The sequence below is a fragment of the Coloeus monedula genome (assembly GCF_965178545.1).
Source record: "Coloeus monedula genome assembly, chromosome: 6".
Taxonomy (NCBI): domain Eukaryota; kingdom Metazoa; phylum Chordata; class Aves; order Passeriformes; family Corvidae; genus Coloeus; species Coloeus monedula.
The window spans coordinates 13,035,477-13,055,701 of record NC_138786.1 but is presented as its reverse complement, the minus strand read 5'-3'; the positions used below and the strand labels follow the sequence as shown (position 1 = coordinate 13,055,701).

The 20,225-nt window shown below is 44.5% G+C and overlaps 1 protein-coding gene across 1 annotated transcript; it reads right to left on the bottom strand.

Annotated features, from left to right (window-relative positions):
- Positions 1 to 364: 364 nt before the first annotated feature.
- Positions 365 to 16,387, bottom strand: RIC3 (RIC3 acetylcholine receptor chaperone; the record flags this gene model as incomplete). Its single annotated transcript, XM_082283564.1, has 6 exons — positions 365 to 852; positions 1,966 to 2,114; positions 7,364 to 7,457; positions 9,585 to 9,663; positions 10,226 to 10,449; positions 16,258 to 16,387. The coding sequence occupies 6 exons, from the start codon at positions 16,385 to 16,387 to the stop codon at positions 365 to 367; spliced, it is 1,164 nt and encodes a 387-aa protein (XP_082139690.1).
- Positions 16,388 to 20,225: the final 3,838 nt, after the last annotated feature.

Genomic DNA, 20,225 nt, shown 5'->3' with positions numbered 1-20,225 from the left:
TAGCACGCAGATGTTTTTGAAAAAGTCAGAAGAGACATTTGGCTAACTCTGGGATGACAAAGGGCAAAACCAAGGACAGCTCCTTCAGAATGGAAAAGGAACGAGTCACAAATATCTGCTCCAAAATAAAAGGTTTCAAAAATCAAGGACAAAGCACTGTTGGCAACATCATGGTAACCCATGATGAGTGCATGAAAGAGGGCACGGGCTTCCAGTTCAGGCAGATGATGTGACTGGTACCACGAGAATGCAATAGGTACAAGGAGATGAACACAGAGAAGTCTTCACTGGGAACAAAAACCACATGGATGACAGTTTATGACCTCTACCTTTACCAGCTGGATAGCATCCACTGTTGTCCCTATCAATCCAGTACTTTGGTGTTGCGCTTTCTCAGTGTGCCTGTCTCCTCTGACTCACTGACTTTTTGCTTTTCCAGTGCTGCATTTTCATTTTCTGACTCCACAGACAGGTCCTCTTGGCTTGTCTCTTCTACTTCACTGCAGCTCTCTGAGTGGAATCCAGCATTCTCTGCTACGACAGCAGGATCATCATCACAGCAACAGCAGCACTCCCCGGCGCTCTGGCTGCAAGGAAGGTCACTCTTCTCCTCACTGATGAGAGTTACCTCATCCTTTGTCTGCATTAAATCCTGACCACCCATTCCCATGGTGAGATCACTTAGCAGGGTTTCATCATAAGGATACTCCTCATCTTCCATGCCCTCCATTCTTTCTGCCAGCTCTTCTGGAGAGGGCTGGCTCAGGTCAGGGTAATCTACAAGGATTGTGTCCTGCTTGCGCTTGAAGCAATCAGAATTGTCGTAGACAGGATAGGTTTCTTCTGGATAACCTTAGGAATAAAGGGATATGCAGCTTGGAGTATTACCAGCATTTAATAGTCCTGACTTCAGTGGGGGATGCAAAGTTGGCCAAGACGGTTTTTCTACTGCCAGTGCACGTGTCAGCTCTTTACTGCTATGTGCACATCACGGTATTGAATCCATGGCAAGAATGTGCAAAGCATGTCTTCTTGGGAGATGATGAAAAAAATTCACTTATTTTTAGGGAGCCAGGATATCAACCCTGACTTTCAGGAGTGAAAGCTGAGCTTTCCTGGAAGCTGTGGGGGCTAACAGGTAAAAATGGTGTGTCTTAGATCTTTAAATGAATCCTTTGGGTTTTTTTTTTTTTGCCTACAGATTGACTGATGCATGGTTTGAACACTTGCTATAAAAAGCATTACTTAGACAGTTGAAAAGTCAGATACATCACTGACTTTGTGCATTTCATTTTAGAAATAACATCATAAACTTGACTTTATGAACAGAGCTCAAGGCCACTGTTTATGCTTTATATTTTGGATCATTTTTGAAAGCTTTTTAAAAAGCAAGAAATTAAGTCTGCATTTAAAATTATGACAGCGAGCAGCTCAAGATATCTTGAAAACACATTTATGTAGCAGGTAAACAGCACAGAATGGAAAGGACATTAAAAGAAATAATTTTTATAAGATAGACTTCCCAGAGTTGACTTTTACAACACTGGAGCAAACCAAGAATGGCTAATCAAAAGTGAAAACTGTAACTTATCTAAAGCATACTGATTCTGATTGCCAGGGGTTTTATGATTGTCAAGAAATCCAGCCCAGCAAAGACAGGGACAGATACAAACCTAGAGCTGCCAAGCCCCAGCAGCACATGGAGCATATGTGAATATTCATATGGCACTTTGGGCAGCAGATAGTGCAGTGTTTACACTAAAAGAAATGCCAGATACCTCAAAATCTATTTTTTTCTATTATGGTTGGGGAAAAAAAAAAAGCCAAGCAACCTCTTGCAAAGTTTTGAACACTGGCCTCTGGAAAGGAAGGATAAAGTCAACCAATGCTTTGAAAGGATCTGGGACTTTGAGGAATCCTTAATCAATTTCTCTTGTAAGGGTAATAACAAAGGCTCTCACTTACCTTCCCAATCTGCCATGTAAGGAGCTTCCTCAGCTTCCTTCTCGGGAGAGATGTCATCGATGAGTTTTCCTTCTTTCATAACTCTAGTAATTTCTCTGAGTTGCTGAAGTAACATCTTTTCCTGGTCTGTTGTAACATTTTGGGTCCTGCTAGAAAATATTAGACACCAGAATTTAGTCCACTGTTACTACAAGCTATGAAAAAAGTTTGAACCCAACTGTTTGGTCTGTGCCAGCAGCACAGTCCAGAGAAACCTATTGAAGAGTGTGACCCATCCTCAACATCTGCTTGTGCTCTGCACTTCACCTGGGTATAATTTATCCCTTCATCCAAAAAGCCTGTGAATTTAAACAGCTAAAGGAAGGCAGGTAAAGCCAATGTGAGAGCAAGATGAAAGTGACACACACGAAAGAGTTATGGTACAAATAGCACTACAGAAATTTCTTGCCTATAAAAGTGTGTTAGGTAAGAATTAGAGTGCAGTGCCTGGTGTGAAGTATTATAAGGAAATGAAATTCTGAATCTGTGCTACATGTCTAGCTTGTGGGGCTGATCAAAATTTCTCACAGTCATTAGCCTCAAGACTCTGACAATCCCTCATTATGACCACTAAATCTGCAAGTTGGACAGATCATCCTGTCATTACAGACAGTCAACAATGCAGCCTGGTGGGGAGATGGCGGGGAAAAATAGGAAGGAAGATTTAAAAATGCAAAGAAGATGTTACATTTAACTGTAACTTGCCCTTTAGAATTAGAGGGAGAGGACTGAGATTTTTATCAGATTCCAAGCAAACTCTTGACTGGTTCTACACTGCTGAATCTAGTAATTATTACTGCTTAGGTAATACAATTGTTGCTGTAACAAAAATGCTTCCAATAGATAAGATCGTGTTGTCATTACATGTTATTTTCTCTGAAAAGAAAAAAGACTCCTAAAAATCTTAGGGCCAAAACAGTAGTGTTTGGAGGGGGGTGCTCTGTGGTCTGCTAACTCAGTAAGTCAGAATAAGAAAGACACTGTTGGCCACCAGGGGTGAAAATGGTTCTGACCAATGGTGCTAGTTTCACCCTGAGTTTAGAATCATGGTATCTTGAGGTTTAAGTTGTTCTTGAGCAGTAATGCCAGTTCAAGCCACTCCTCTGGCGCCCTTTTGCATCTGGGTTTCAGGTAGGATCTGTTGTCCCCAGTTACTTGGAAAGGGTGGCCCTGGCATGCACAGAATGCTGAACTGTAGGTGGTATATGAGGTCAGACAGATGGTCTCTGGTGGTCTCTGGTCTGGAAAGCAGATAGATAATCTCCAAGAGCAGATTCACTGAGTAGGCTGGTCAGTGAATCGTAGGGATGAAGAAACAGATTTTGGCTCCAGGTGGTCAGTATCTATGTGAACCTCATCTGAATTCTAATAAGCTTGCCATGTCCATCTTCAGGTTTTCCTCTTACCAACTGCTGGGACTGGAGCAGCACTCCAAGAGGTAGGTACTCTGGTGCCACTCTGCCTATATGGGAACGATGGTGACACGATGGCTACTCCACCAAGGGCAGCAAAGTCACCCTGGGTTAAAGCCAAGATTAGCTTCCTACTGCTGGTTGGTGTGATGGTGGTGGAAGTGCTGATCCTGGGCTGGATTTTGTGCACAGCTGCAAACACAGGTGTGTGTGTGTAACTGAACTTAGCTCAGGAGCTGGTTTCATTAGCACCTACCCAGATTAAACTGTTTCACTGAGATCACAAGGCAAAACATCACTTCTCCGCATTTCCACCACGGAGCACTTTGCCCCACAGTTTGAAAAGTTGATATCCCATCACTACATGTAGGTTGCACTGAGTGCCCCCAAGTTGTGGTGGCAATCTCTTCCACAAACAACTGAATGTGTGAGGCAGCATCTTCCCAAAAGCCTGGCTTATGCAGATGTGGAATCTGAGATGTGAATTAAGAGGCCCACAAAAAGGAATGGTTTCATCAGCCTTTGACCAAAGCTGCAACAGCATTGCCAAACTAATCCTCCTTTTACAGACAAAACTGTACCCAATTTGAATATATATCACTTGGATGAAGACAGAGAGGCCTATCTCTTTAGCACATTGGGCAGATAAGCCAGCTCAGATAACAGGATCAATCAATCAGCTGCATCACTGTGGCATTTCATACAGGAAAATGCCTAATATGTGGGATACCCTCGTTAGAAAACACTACGGTCTTATTGCAACGCAAGGCCTCTGCATTTCAGAGCCCTCCCCCAAATACGTCCCTTAAAAGGCAAATTTCCCTGCAGAGAGGGAGAAACTAAAGGCCATGTTTTATTGTGACTTCATTTAAGGCCTCTGGGATGACTTACTGTAGGATGCTGGCAGTGTATAAGAAATCTGGCTGCCTGCACGAGGGAGATTTACCAGGATATCATGTGCTTAGGAATACTAAGAGGATAACAGATGCAGAAGGTTTACAGTGTAAGAAAGGTCATTATTTTTGCTCTCTGTATTTGTAGCTCCAAAACAACTATTACTTTTCATAATGGCCATACTTACACTTTGTAGAGTCCCGAAGTGCTCACTAACAGGTAAAGTAAAGGTTTCTTATTCTTACCCTGAGATTAGAACATTTTCTAAAGAGCCATCATGACTGCAGGGAAAATAATCTAAAATGGCACCTCAGACATGTTAACTGGTATTTTTTTAGCTCATGATCTTAAAATAATTACTATTAATATGCAGCTACATCCCAAAAACTGGCACCTCATGGAGCCTCTCACTCTTCCATATCACCTTTGCTCAGCTTATGATAAAAAGGAAAGTTTTTCCAGTTGACAGCATGGTAAACAGGACTTTAAAAACAGGTAAGTGAGCTGCATTATTTCTACCTCTTACCTAAATACCAGGAATAGAAAATTTTGGTTACGTTTTTGAGGACCTGGCCAGGCAGTTCTTTATTCCTGTTGCTTTCTTTACCTTGCCTCTTCCTACAACATGCTAGGCCTTATTAGAAGTATCTGTACTTGTACTTTTTGATAGTTTTGCATTTCTGGAAGGTTGTTTGTCTACTTAAAGGTGTAGCAATTCCAGCTGGTGTGCTAGTTTGGAAGGAGGTCTCCTCAGCTGGTTTGGAGGTTGGTCTTCAAGCCTCCTTTAAAACAAAAAGCAAATCCAAGTTTCTGGCTGCTACTTTCTATAACACAGGGCTGGGTAACAGTAGCTATCCCATCTGAGAAAACCAGCTCATAGTATTGAGAGGTCTTCCAGCCTCACTTCACTCAAATGAATTTGAAAGGCAAAGAAATGGAGCAGGATAAGTCATAGCAAGAAAACAACATGTACGCTTGCTACAAAAGAAAGCAGAATAAAATCACACAGCACAGTTGTATTATTCCTTTGAAACAGAACTGTTTTCTGTGGTACAGCATTCTCTGACAATAAACAATCCTTTCAAATTCATCCAGATTTCAAAAGCAATTTTTTTGAAGAAAATTTCCAAGACTAGAATGTCTTTGGATTCTAAGAATCTGCTGCAGGAGAAATCCAGGATGAATTCGGGAGCAGTTCAGCTGGGAGAATGCTCCTGAGGTACAGTGAGAGGACACTGAGGCACGAGCCCAGCCCTCAGCACTCTGACAAGCACTGTGTGTTATGATGCCACATCAGGTTTTGTGACAGTGCAGAATATGACCTTTGGTCACTAAAGCTCCACTTGTCCAGCTGGCTGTTGCTTTGCCATACCTGGTGTAAGGGGCCATGGTCTCACCTGGGGTCTTCCAGCATCATTTTAGACTTGATACCAGTGATTTCTGTCTCTGACTTTTCTGTGTAAGGGTTTCTGTTTAACTGCGTATCAATAAATGAAGCTCAGGTCATTTTTACTCTCTTACTCCTTCCTTTTTATTTAAATCTATCAATATCCAGATTGAATAAGCCTAGCTCAGTACTCTGGTCTAACTACACTTCCTAACCCCAGGTTTTATTTTAATAGATTTATCCAGTATTAGTGAAATTAATGAGTAGATTAAGAAAGCTTCAAAGTGTTTGAAAACAGCAAATTGCTCTATCAAGAGGTGCTTTTCCCCTCCTCTTCAAAGAGGCAACATACAAAATTCTTCATTGGATTCAGACTCTCATTTCCCCTGAGACCTTTAGACCCATCTATATAAATAGTCTGGTTGAACAAAGAAGGGAAGTTCTACTAAATAGAGGCTTTGGGCCAATAACACAGAGTGGAACAAATACTGGATGAGACCCTAAACCGATTTTCTCCGTAAAAAAAAAATATCCCATCCTGAGAGTCAGCACAATATCTAGGCAGCTCATAAGCCTATTTCTGTCAGCTTAGAGGTACGTGTAGGGCATTGTGTCAGCTCTCCAGATCAGAGATGAGCAGTAGTCAAAGCAGGATCCTTCTGTTCCATTAACAAAACCAGGGCAGTTTAGGGCTTTCCCCCTGGAACCTGGCTGAACATGGGCAAGCTGGGCACCTCGTCTGCCTGAGACAATACAGGGCACAGCACAAAGTGGGCAAAACTACACTCAAAGAGAAGTGCTTTGAGGCATAAATGAACAAAATGTGCACGTTCAGCACAGAATTCCTACAGGGTGGGTTGAAACAGGACTTGGCTGATCCAGACAAAGTTAACATGATTTACAACCACAGCAGCTCTTGTTTTTAGCAAACCTCACCTTCATATTTATGGTATTTCAGTTTCAAACACTGCAGTTGTGCAGTGTCCTATTGATCTGTTCTTTTTACTCCTTATGCAAAACATAGACGTGTTCCCAGTGCTTCTTTGTAACGTAGACTGGTGATATCAGATTTGTAGGAAACATTCATAAACATAATAAAATTTTGAATGCCAATTTTGCAACCCTTTGTCTTTTATACTTAGAAGCAAATGCATGAATTTACTGCTCACAGGGTGGAACTAAGTTATGTAATCAGATTATCATGCAATTCTGCCTTAAAGAAATATTGTATGGTTATTCTAACAGGAATTGACATAGATTATAACAGAATTTCAATTTAGGAAAATAATCCATAGAACTGGAAAAGAATGATTCAGGATATTACTTTGGTCACATAAAACAGGTTGTTTTATGTACTTTAAATGTAGATGGTTTATCTTCTGTTTACACATACCTGTCATTTTCTTCCAAATAACACTCTGTACAAAGGGGGGAAATAGGGATAGTTACTTTTCTGCTTAAGGAAAATGAAGTTGGAAAAATTATTTATTTTATATATAGATGCTGAAAAGAGAAAAACTGCAGAACAAGAATTGTGATGTGTAAAATCAAACTTCTGTAATTTGAAGTAGCAACAAAAATGCTATTTTAATATAGAGAATGCAAGAAAGGTTAATTTCTAATCAGAGTAGAATCTCTTCTTAAAATGCTGTAATTTGAAACACACCTGTCATACATAGGTCCTACTCTGTTGATTAATTTTTCCATAGCTTCTTCTGTTTCTCTCAGTCTTTCCTGGAGCTGAGTGAGTTCATAGTCAGCTGCAAAACAAACAAACAAAAAAAAATCCCAAGATCTGTCAGTAGGAGCTTTGAAAATGTATCCCTGTCCTGTTATCACAGGTAGCAAATGCTGTGCAAAACCAAACTGGCTGTGAGGAAACTAAACATTCAGCTGAGGGAGTTCTACCTACTTTTCCTGGCCTAAGAAGGTGAAGAATATTAGCAATGGTGATAGGACACACAGAAAGAACCTTCTTTCAAATGTTCCCAAGCTATCTCCCAATAAGCAGAGTGAGTGGGCCACTGGAAATGCCCTGGAGATTACAGTTTAAGAAAAGAAAATACCATGGGGGTTTTTGTGTGTTTGGTTGGTTGGTTGGTTTTTTCCTGTCTCCTGCAGAATTAGTTCACATGGAATTTCCCTCTTAAGACATTGGAAGCAGAAACAAAAGGTCATTTGAACATTTTCCAATGAGTCCAAGGTTTGAGAAGCCACTTCTTTCTCAAAGAGAATGAAGTTCATGGGCTTGATGGCTTGAATCCAGCCCTGCCCAGGTGTGCCAGGCTGGCTGGGATGTTTAACAGTGAGCCCATGGTGTCCGCCTGGGGAGCAAAGCTGTGCTTGCACCTTTCTTTGAAAATGTGGCCAGACTATTGTGGCCACAGTACAATAGCAGACACAATGCAGGAACACCCAAACTGGCTTTTTGAAAGCATTGACAGTCAAGATGCACAGCACGGACGCCAAAAAAAATGCCTGAACTCCTTGCTGGGCTTCTGTAGCTCGTGCTCAAAATCCTGCAGCTGAGACTCCATTGCTCCCCACTGCAGGACAAAATGAAACCAGCCTGGGTGAATGAAATATTCAGCTGCTTCAGGCACACCCATTTGAGCAGCACAAAGGCACAATGGAACTTCACCACAGTAGGAATGGAGAAATCCATCCACAAACATCCTGTTTTTAGAAAGATCTCTATTCTCCACAGCTCGTCATTACTTAATGCAACACTGATGTCATTATTTTGCATGTCTGAGACTTTAAAGGAAGAGGAAGGGAAACTGGCAAAGAGAAAGGAAGTTACTTCCTCCAGGTCATTATGTAAGTGGTGACTCAATCTCCAGGTTCCTAATGCAGTGACCTGTCCCCTGCTCTGCTACAGCTTGCCATGAATGCTTTAGGAATATAAATTAGGAGCTCTAGAAAAAGGCACGATGATTTTCACCGTTAGTTCCTTGGGATATAATGATGGCAAAATTAACTTACTGCAAAGTTACTTTCTCTTACCAAGCATCAGAGAAAAAAATACAATTACCATTGCTAATATATTGCCCAAAATTGCCAGGCACAATGCAGTACAAGTGCACTGGAGACACAATCTACAGCACTGAGTACATTAGGTATTCCTAATACGTGCATTAATGTCAAGATAATTGCAGCTATGTTAAGAGAATTACCTTCCTGCTACCACTTTCTATAAAGCCCTAAGTACTTTTCTTTCCTATTACAGTTTAGCCAGCTAAACACAACACATTTAAATGCTGTAATGGTAACTACTCTTCCAATCCTCAGTAATAAGCTTATTAATTTATCTAATAAGTGCCTACAAATACTTGAATCTATCTCACCAATGTTTAGGTAAAATCAAATTAACATTTCAGAATATAATTTGCTCTCTTTATTGCATGCATGAGAACTGTGCATTGCAGAACAAAGAAAAGGACAAATTAGGGAAGCGCCTGATGATGGCTAAGAATTCACCAATTCAAAAAACTGAAACTAGCTTTTATGGTATCTCTCTATGCTCTTACTAGACTATTAGGGATTATAGAATAATTACAGCTGGACATCCTATTATCCATTTTTAATCATCAGCGACACAGCTTTTCAGCAAATCCGTGCAGTTAATTCAGCAAACCTCATGAATAGCCATTCCTTCCAGAGGGGCTTGGGATCAGGCTGCTATCACAGCCTCACTGGCTGAATGAGATGAGAAAGTGACAGCAGTAGTCTTTTTAACTCTTGCTCATTCCAACACAGAAGATCATGCGGGTTTTTTGGGGGGGAGAGAACATCAGTTTTTTTACAGTGCACCCAGAACTTGAAGAACCCTGTTGGCCCCTTAGAGTGTCAACAGGTGCACAGATACAACTCAGAGTCACACTCACTGATTTTCCTCTTCATGTTCCCAGGTGTAGCAGTAGGGCATTTCCGCTCTGCAGGAGTGGTTCTTCCCTTGGAAGCCAGCTGATGAGGAAGAAAACATGGCCCTTCTATGAGTTACAACAACAGTAATAGGTAAGCCCCAGAGGCAATGGAAAACAATACAGAAAACTGAAGTATGCCAGAAGGCAGGCCCAGAAAAGCACACCCAGCTGCAAAACCATGACAGATGCCCGGGAGATTTTGCCAGCTGAAAACTCCTATAAGACTCTTGGAACAAATGACAACATGTGACATATACAGCACATATAATATGTAGCCACTTAAAACAGGGAAAAGAATACTATGCTTATGTCCAAAATTAATCTAACATTGCTCTAGATATGCACATTTTCCCAGGGAAAAAAAAATCCTTTAAAAAACTGTAAGAGGTCAGAGGCCAATGCAGGATCAGAGAAATCCTTCTCTGCATTCTTAGCTACAGTCTTTGCAACAGCAAAACTCACAGGATATGCCAATCTTTTGACCACCAGGCAAAGGTCCAGCATAAGCATTTTTTTGAGCAGAGTTGAAATGGAACAAGGTACTGAAATGAGAGCATCATTTTTTTTTCCCAAAGTGACTTTTCACTTTATGTTGGTCTTACCTTAAATAAAATGTACAGGATATATAAGAAGATGCCAAATCCATATATAGGGATAATCTGTCCCACAAGACCTCTCCCAGTTCCACCAGTGCTTCCACTACCACCTCCACCTGCCTTGGCTTTGGCAACTGCTTCAGTAAGGTGAGACCTTGGAAAATGAGGAACAGCTCGGCTGTCGGGAATGGCGTGGGAATGCATCCTCGGAGGAAAGCGACCAAGCTTCCCTGAAAAAAAAACCCACAATGATCATTTCCCTCCAGGTACTTTGCACCCTTTTACACATAGCATAAACCTGCAGCAGGTGCAAGTGACCTCTTTTCTCTGCTTGTAAATTCACCACCACTGCTGAATAAGTAACTTGTTGGACTAAATCTGTAAACTCAGTCCTCAGTCTCTTGTGATGTGCAGTGCTGAGAGTCAGGTTTTACTTAAAGCCATTTACTCCTAGCAATTTTATTCCTACACCATTAAGAGTAGAATCACACAATTAAAATCTCTTGATTTTAAGCAGAGGAAGAGCTGGCAGGGCAATTAACAAAACATGGACTTTAACAGGCATATTCTTGTCCAAATAGCTGATGGATCAGCATCTCCAGCAGGATGAAATGCCAAATTCCTGCTTGTTTCTCTCCTCAAAGCCCCCCTAAAACGTATCATTTTTCCACTGTGAGCCTGATCTTTCAATATTGCCCAAAGGCATATTAATGTGTAAATGTATTTATGTCTAAATCATTATCCACTTAACACCCTGACACACGACTGCAGTGTTTGCCCAGCAGAGACTTTTGGCTATTGCCATAAGAAACAGTATTTTATCTGATTTTACCAAGCCAGTAATGAAAGATTAAGAAAAGTGGTGTTACCTCAAGCTGTTCTCCTTAAAATGTCTAAGGTAAAGCAATGTAAGAAAGGAGATTGAATATAGCCCAGGACATATTATCTTTGGCATTTTATAGGGAAAAAAAATTAGAGATTTCTAACCTTTCTAGGCAGAGCTAATTTAACACAAGAAAGGAGAGCAAGCATAAACGGATGTACAGATGCTAGAGGAAGACTGCAGAGAGCCTGAAACAGTGCTGCAGATGATTTCATGCAACTGAAAGGTGCAAGAACCTCAATAAATGTAAGCTCATGCACGATTCCATTTTCTTGCTGCCATCGATTCAACAGTTTTGCTGTGAAATTCACTATTTTACTCCTTTGTGTAGTTGACATCCTGCTTTCCATCTCCATATCCAGCTTGGACATGCACCTGCACTCCCTTCCACCGACTGCTGCTGAGCTGAATTACTCAGTTACTCTGCCAGGGAATCTGGTGGCAAGAGGCGCTGGTGGAAGCACCAGAGCCAGTGGTTGCCAGGCTGGCCTGCAGCTCACTCCCTGATCCCAGCTGGAAAACTCCCCCTCCCTGGTACACATGCTGCTGCCTGTGCTTACAGAAAGAAAAAGAAAAGCAGGTTTGAAGCAGCACTGAAAAGAACTAACTTTACTTCTGCGAGTACACAGCTGCAAATACTTTTATGAGACACAGGAGAACCACTGAATTAACATTTGGTCTTGCTAGGAAACACCATCATAGGCAGCTAAATTCCTGAGCACAGAAAATTGCAGTAAACACTTATTAGGATGTGCTATCAATAATTCATGAAGTTCCACTATTAAAAACACATTTTTCTTAGCAGATGATGGCACACATTCCGTGAGTTCTTTAGTGTTAACAGCCAGGGTACGGCACCACTGACCAAACCCACTCCCAGATTCGCTTAACTTCGAGGAAGCTGTTATCATGCACTTAAATTTTAGTGAATTATTCAAAGTCTGTGATGGAAAGCAAGCATCTTATTTACAAGAAAGTCCCCCTGCTCTAGCAGCAATGCCCTGTAGCAGTAAGTCACTGTGGAAATGAGTGTGATGTCGTGCAGAGAGCAGTATCACTGAGGTGGGGATGAAGCAGCAGGGTAGGTAAACATTTGTAAAACATCTTATGCAAATATTATTTATTGAAGAAAAAAAAAGAGATATTAAGAGAGCAGAAAATAATTGACAAAGGTGAAACTGCATTTAAGGTGAATAGTTTTCTAAATTATCCACAAGGCCTCGATTGTGCTTTAAAATATTCAATTCAATTAAATATAATCAGGCCAAGGGGACAGACACTAGACATTTCATTACCAAAATAATTTTAAAGGCGAATTTCAGGGCTCCTATTTCTAAACCTACCCCGTTGATTTTACACTTCTATATTTCCTTAATAAACAAATACTATCTTCCATAGTTTTTTATTGTGAAGAACCCATGCAAATTACACAGGAAATGGAGGGCACAGGCAGCTTGAAAGCAACATACACACAAAGCTCTTAAATGCACAGTACATAAATGGAAAACATAACGATTTGGGTGCCACCGTGACTTGAACAAGGTTCCACATTTCCAAGGATGAAACAAACCACTTTCAAATGGAGACAATAACACACCCTCCACCAAGAAAATCAAGTGACACTTGATGAGCACAGAAGGGCCCTTACTCTGCACGCATAATAAACCAAACAGAAAGCCCCAAGAACAGACAAACGTGACAGTGGGATACAGAACTATCTTACTGCCTCAGAAATGTAAATTCCAGTCCTCCAACCTATCTTTAAACTACTCTGACTCCCACATTTTTGGATGTTTAGGTGCTATTTACATTTTCCTGATAAAACCACCACTTTTTCAGATAATCATAGGAATCAGAAGTGAAATTCACTTTTGTGAGATCCAAAACTCAGAAATTTTGCATATTTTTCTCCCCTGCTGTGCTGGACTTGCTATTTAAAGGAGATGTGTCCTCTAAGGAAAGCTTTTGCTAAGTAGGCTCTGCAGGACCTCCCCCTCTGGTGGAAGCCAATAAAGACTCACTCATACTGCTGCCTTCACCTCAGGACACTTGAATCAATCTTTAGCCCCTCTCAGCAGTGCATTTTCATAAACTATTTATTTCCTCCCTCTCTCTGTCCAATTAGACGAGTCACCTGTAAGTTCTGAAGCTGCAAGCAGCAACACACAGCAAGACACAGTGACTCCATGATGGTGCAACTTTATGTTGTCTAGACAAAATATCCTTCCGGGTTTTCTTGCATGTTTGGTGTAACAGCTTAGAATAATCTGTACAGAAACTGTTTTCTTGACATTTAACCAAATTCTCTTTCAAGCCACTATATAATTCACCATATACACTATATTTTACTGCTATTCTCCACCCCCTAATTTCTCCAACACGTCTGCCCACAGAAAGCCCAAGCACTTATCCCTTTTCTAACACTACCAGCTCAGTTTTATGCACCACAATATAAAAAAGACATTAGGCTATTAGAGAGTGCCCAAAGGAGGGCCACGAGCATGGTGAAGGGTCTGGAGGAAAAATCTTCATTTTCTTCAAGACACCAGCAGGCAACTGATGTGTGCATTGCACAAATTGAAGCTGAGCAGAGGGGTTACCTGAAGTGCCATATATTTTTTTTTTTGTAAAGCTGATGAAACTTGATTGTTCACAAGAATGCAGAGCTTGCTACTGCCATGGAGCTGTAAGGTTTTTCTGAAACTGCCGGCTTAGAGAGCAGCTTTACAAAATGCGTGGCATGTATTTATGAACACTAGACTTAAAATGTACCTTTTAAACGGCAAGTAGGTCCCCTTTTTGTTCCTCTTTAACAAAAGATAAACCTTCTAATGCCTGTCTATGAAGTCAGCAAGGAATGTGATAGAAACACAGTAAGTTCGTTAAGTAAGCTTTGCCATATACTTGAAATTATTACTGTGAAAAAGAACAGCATTCCTCCCTGGAAGATAATATTTAGTTCTGTGGTCACCATTTCCCTAAAAGAGACATCTGAAAATGGCTTTATTAGAGAAAGTGCCATTTCCATGCTTAAAGCCTGTTTCGATAAAAAGCCTTCTGGTAACATTGAGTTCTAACAAATGGTACTAAACTTTAAGCATGTTTTATTCAGAGACATTTTGCCCCCAAGACTATAATAAGCACTTTATTAACTTCAAGAATGACATGATTACCTCAAGCCCCTGAAACTCCTGTCAGGTAACTGCAGTAATCAGTGCACTGAAGAGGATGACTATGACAGAGATATGAATTGAGCAGTTCAATCAAGATTTATTCTTCCAGTAAAAAAAAATAACTTCAGGTGAAATAAATTTTGGTCTACAGAGCAGGTGTAATGAAATCCTTGCTATCAAGCTAAAAATATGGCCTATAAACTCTCATCTGGAACTGATCAGCTGAGGAGAGTTGTTACATCCTCAGCCAAAGACAGGTGCTGCAGTCCAACAGGGAAGCAGCGCTGGGTGCTCGTGCTGCACCAGGCACACACATCTGTGCTGTCCTGTGATCTCTGCAAGAATGATGGAAAGTATTTATAATACTGAGCATGAAAAGAGAAATGCTCCCTATTTTAAGCATTTAACTGCAGCTGTGATTAGACACCCTATCACAGCACTGCTCAAGGCCAGCTGTGCTACAACAGGTACAAGCATCATTCATTAGCCAGACGGCACTGAAAATAATCAGGACACAAATTTGTTGCTGGGTTTTTTCAAGCTAGTTTCTCTGTCAGATCAACCTGCAGCCAAAGAGAGGAGCACCACAACACTAACTGACAACTGCCAAGGCCTGCACTGCTGTGGGAAAAGCGTGTGAAATTCCATCATCCTGTACCACTGTGCGATCAGCTGGGAGCTGAGCAGGGGCAGAGCTAATGGGGAGCCAGGTACCACCTCCCACGACATCTGCTCCCATCCTGGATGGCTGCTGGGCCTTTATGGGGCCCTGCACGGTGCCCTCACAGTACTGCTCTTGATGTGCTGCCAAAAACTCAGCTCCATTTCAGGTTTTCAGTGTGAGGACATTCTGCAATGGAACTATAGACCTGTAGATCTACAGTGCTGACCAAGGTATTTTCAAGTTCTTAAAGACCAAAAATACACATGGTAACCATGAAAGTGCTGTTGTGGCATGGAAATCCTGTATTTGGCTTCAACGTAACATCGTTTTAGCAGTGACTTCAGCCTGAACGTCCTCAGAAAACCCTGAAATGAAATACTAAATGAAATCCATGTCACTGAAGTGTGCAGACATGGGAGAAGCAGGCTGTTGGAGGGATGCACAAAACACAGTCACTGAACACGAGTTCCTGTGGGACAGCATCCAGAAGAACCTGTAAGCTCTCTGTGCTTCCACCAGCCTCACCTCTAGCGTGCAGGCAGCCCTGGGCAAAACTCCTTCTCTACCAAGACTTGGGGTTATGATACCAGCTGCTTTTGTGAAGTGCCTTGGGGGAAAAAAAGCCCTACAGTAAAAGGCAATGGGCATAAAAAGGATGGGAGATGCTTGTATGAACCCATTCCTTAAGAGAGGACATGCAGAGTGGGAGGGCAGGCAGGAAGGACACAGCTGGGGGGCTGCATGGACAGGACATGAGCCTAAAATGAGCCATCACATGCCCACATTATGAGAATCTGGTGCATGAAAACAAAAGTTTAAAACGCTGGCGCAGGAAACGGAACAATGAAGGCGATTCAAATGAATTTTTATTTCATATGCAACAACAAAAGCATTCCGTACAGAAAATAACAAAATAATGAAGGGATGTGTTGCCAAGAAAAACAGAACAAACAAAATAAGCGGAATGAGCATGTCACTTTTCGGAAGCTTTAATACCCCACACATAAGTAAAATGAAAATTGGAAGATTTTAAATTATTTAAAAAAAAAGAAAGTAGATCACAGCGGTAACCACGGATGGATCCTCCGCCACTCCACACGTCGCTAAGGGAGGAGCGCGGGGGAGTGACGCGGGAAGGGGGAACTAGGCTATGTTTCCATACCGGGCGGCGGAGCTCCCTGCGTGCGGCCCCGGCCCCTCACGGAGCCCCCACAGCCCGCCCGCCCCGGCCTCACCCCGAGACGCTGCCCGAGCGGGACCGCGCCGTGCCGGGCCGGGGAGGGACAAGGGGGGGCGGTGGCGAGGAGCGGCCTCTTACCCTCGGGCGGCGCGGCGCCGGGCTCCTGCCTGCCGCCGGCCCGGGGCAGGAAGGTGCGCGGCAGGAGGAGGGAGACGCAGAGCACCAGGCAGGACACGGCGGCCACCCGGCAGCACGTCCAGGCCGCCATGGCGGGGTCGCGCCCGCGGGCTGTGCGCAGGCGCGCGCAGGCGCCGCGCGGGAGCCTGAGGGGAGCGCGGAGGGCCGGAGGGGAACGCCTTGGAAACGCGTTGGGATTGCAGGGCCTGGGCCTCGAGGAAAAGCCCTGAACCTCAGGCAGGCAGAACACGGCGAAGCGGACGCAGGGTTCCCTTCTTATCCTTCCAGTGCCTGAAGGGAACCTGCAAGAAAGATGGAGGGGGATTGTTTACGTGTAGTAACAGGACCAGGGGGAATGGCTTCAAACTGAAAGAGAGTAGGCTTAGATTAGATATTAGGAAAAAAATTCTTCACTGTGAGGGGGGTGAGGTACTGGAGCAGGCTGCCCAGGGAAGTTGTGGGTGCCCCATCCCTGGAAATGTTCAAGGCCAGGTTGGATGGAGCTCTGAGTAACCTGGCCTACTGTCAGGAAAATCCACAAGCGCCTGAGAGGAAAGCTGATGTCTTTACAACGAATGTGATGGGTGAAGGTATGGTGTTAACGTCTTTGCAATGGGGTTTAATGTCTCTACTGACCCTGGGCAGCAGGTTTGTGGCAGAGCCCGCACAGCTTGGCTCCTGAGACAGACAGGGGTCTGCACAAGCCTGAACTTCTGAGCTTTGGGGTAAAACAGTAGGTTCCAGGGGAATATATGGGGTGGGCGGTGCGGGAAGGCTGTACCTTCCCTGTACCCCAGCCCGTGGGGCAAGGAAGAGGGCAGCACACGGCCGCGAGTTCAGCATAGAAGGAGGCTGTGCCCTGTGAAACCTGGAGAGAGAAAACCCCGCCGCGTGTGCCCAGTGGACTCTCTCCCCTTATTCGAATGAAGTTGCAGGGCTCCTCTGTCTCCTTTTTGGACATAAACCTCTGGCGTTTGTGGATTTTCCTGACAGCTGGGGGCTCGGTCCGGGATCCTTCTGGGACCGTCTGGGTCCGGCCCGCGGCAAGAGGAGCCGGAAGGCGCCTGACCCGGTTTAGGTGAGCAGCTCCCTTGGGCGCTGGCCGGCACCGGGCGATTGACTGGGTACCCGAGACTGTGCAGGAGACAGACGAGAGGCGGACCGTGGAGAGTCCGTAGGAAAGGACAGGGATGCCCAGAGGGGGCAGTGAGGCAAAGGCGAGAAGGGCCTCGGCAAATCTCAGCGGTGAGTGCAACTTCGGGGAGTAAAACATGGCAGGACGCCCAGGGTGGGCAGCAAAGGAAAGTCGAACAAGGGTCTCGACTATAGGGATGGCGATCCCAAAACACCTCCGAAGGGTCCTCTGGGAGGATGTGCAAACCATCTCAACATTGTCCCAGAGGCAGGTAAGGACGGGAACACCCAGCGGGGGCAATAAGAGGCGCCGAGAAAGGCTCTCGGCAACCCACGCCCAGAGCAGGCAGTATGGTGTTGGTTTGGGAAAGCGCTGCTTGAAGGGGAGTGTGGAGGAATATGGTTAAGGCAAACAGCAGCCGGAGGCTATGTGATAGGGAAGCTTCGAAATCTGCAGTCTAATACAGGGAGCGGCTTTGGTCTTTTGTATTCCCGGCTTCCAGGAGAGGCAAATACAGGGAGGAGGTGTTCCTACAGCCGCAGCCCTCCCCGGGCCATTATGGGAGCCAGGCTGGAGGGCTCGGGGTCGTGCACTTAGGACATTAAGGGGGTTCCTCTGCGGTGAGGAGTGCCGAGGCCAGGTGTGGAAATGCAGGACCGGCAGCACAGGCTGGGGAGCTGCGGGGCAGATGCGGGACCGAGCCGAGGCTGTGGGGCAGCCGGGGCTCCGCGCCGGGCGGTGCCCAACGCCGCCGCCCCCGCGGGCAGGGCCTGCGGAGACCCCCGGCCCCACGAGGCTGCAGCACGGCCCGGCCGCCTGCCCGTCCCTGCGGCACCGGCGGCTGCGCCCGCCCGTCGGGAGCTGCTGCTTTACAGAGCCTGGCGTGCTGGAGAGCGGCCCGGGGCCCTGGACGGGTGTGCTGGGCGGGGAGCATCTAAACACTGCGGCTGGACCGGCAGCGGCTCTGGTGTACGGTGTGTGGTGAGGAGCGTGAGCACAAGGAGGAGGAGGAAGGAATAGCTGGGAAATGCGGATTATACGTGGAAGAATTAGGATCTTCTTTTACCGATTTTGTTTGGGTCACTGGAGAAATGAGTGATTTTGAGCTGTGGGAGAATGAGTATCTACAGGCCGTAGCAGGGGTGGCTAGAGGAAGGGCAGAATAAATCCCGGAATGAACTGGTTAGAAAGATAGGAAAGAAGGGATTATGAGGAAAAAGTAAAGCTACAGGCAAGAATAATGGCAGTTTTTACAACACCCGACAGGAAAAAGTGCAGGGAGCCCCAGGACCAAAGGGAAGGGAATGGCCATCAGGACAGCGACTGGGAAGGAATGAAACATTAGAAATGGATTGTTAAGGGTGTCAGGATCTGCTGTTGTAATTTGAATTTTATGCCAAAGAGGGAACAATTGTTCAAATGATCTTTTCGTAAGTGGGAAAGATGTATGTGTTAATTCGAGTTTTGCCAGCAAATAAAAGTAACGGGGGGATGCCCGTGAGAGTTTGCTGAATGTGTGAGATGGGTTTGAAAAGTGTGAGGTTCTGATTATTCCTAGTTGTGATTGTGGTTTGCTGGGAGGGGATTTGATGACTGGAGCTGGGAATGCGAGTTAGTGTTGTAAGGGGTGATGGGGAGGCTGGCGCTGTTGTGAATCCTGGAGTGAACCCAGAGGTGTGGGCAGTCCCACAGGAATGTGGAAAACTGGATGTGGAGCCTCTCCACATTACTCGGAGGAAACCTGGACAAGTGGTGTCTTAAAAAACCCAATACCTTATTTCAAGGGAGGGATGGAGGAAGGGAAGGGGTTACAGCCTGTTGCTGAGTCTCTGTTGAAGGCAGGTGTCCTAGGTTACAGTGTAAGGTGTGCCCACAAGCATGTATTCTATCACCATCTTCATGAGCTGTTAAAACCAGGTGGGGCAGTGCTCCCTGCCTCCTCCCTCAAGACTATGTCCTGTTAATGGCCCATCAGTGCCTTGTCTCATGACTTATTCCACTGTGAGATGCTCCACCCAGAGGGAGAAACCAAGCATCCCATCCTGGATATAAACTGGGATTTTTGAAGACCACAAGCAGCCTTTCCCACTGGATTTCCAGAGGACAAGAGCTACATGCCTACCACTGGACCTTCTGAGGAAGACCAGATCTTTCTACCCAGGATCACCGCTTTAACAGAACCACATCCATTCACTCCAGGAGGACTGCAGCCACCACCTTATTGGACTGCTGCTGCTACCCTGACTAACAGGGTCAGGTCGTATCTGACTCTGTCAGTTTAAATCAGTTGTTTTTTCCCTGCCTTGTTTTGTATATATATATATATAAAAGAACTGTTATTCCTATTTTCCATATCTTTTCCTGAAAGCCCCTTGATTTCAAAATTATAATAATTTGGAGGGAAGGGGGGTTGCATCTGCTGTTCCAAGGGAGGCTCCTGCCTTCCTTAGCAGACACCTGTCTTTCAAACCAAGACAGCAGGGCTTTTGGAGCCATGCATGTCTCCTTATGACACTCCTATCTTGCTGGTTAGGAAATCAGATGGAACTTCCAGAAGGGTGCAAGATTACTAAACCCGGGCACTCGACAGTGCCAGGTGCTTGTACCGTCTTGAGCTGGGTTCCCTCCTCACACTGCTACTAAAGGACGCTTTCTGGGGGTGCCCACTTACAGAGCACAGTAAACCGTATTTTTGCCTTTGAGTGGGAACAAGAGGGAGAAGGGGTTATTTGAGCAAGAAGTTCATTTACTCCATCCCTAGGAATTAGGTTATTGCCATATGTGAAGGACTTGC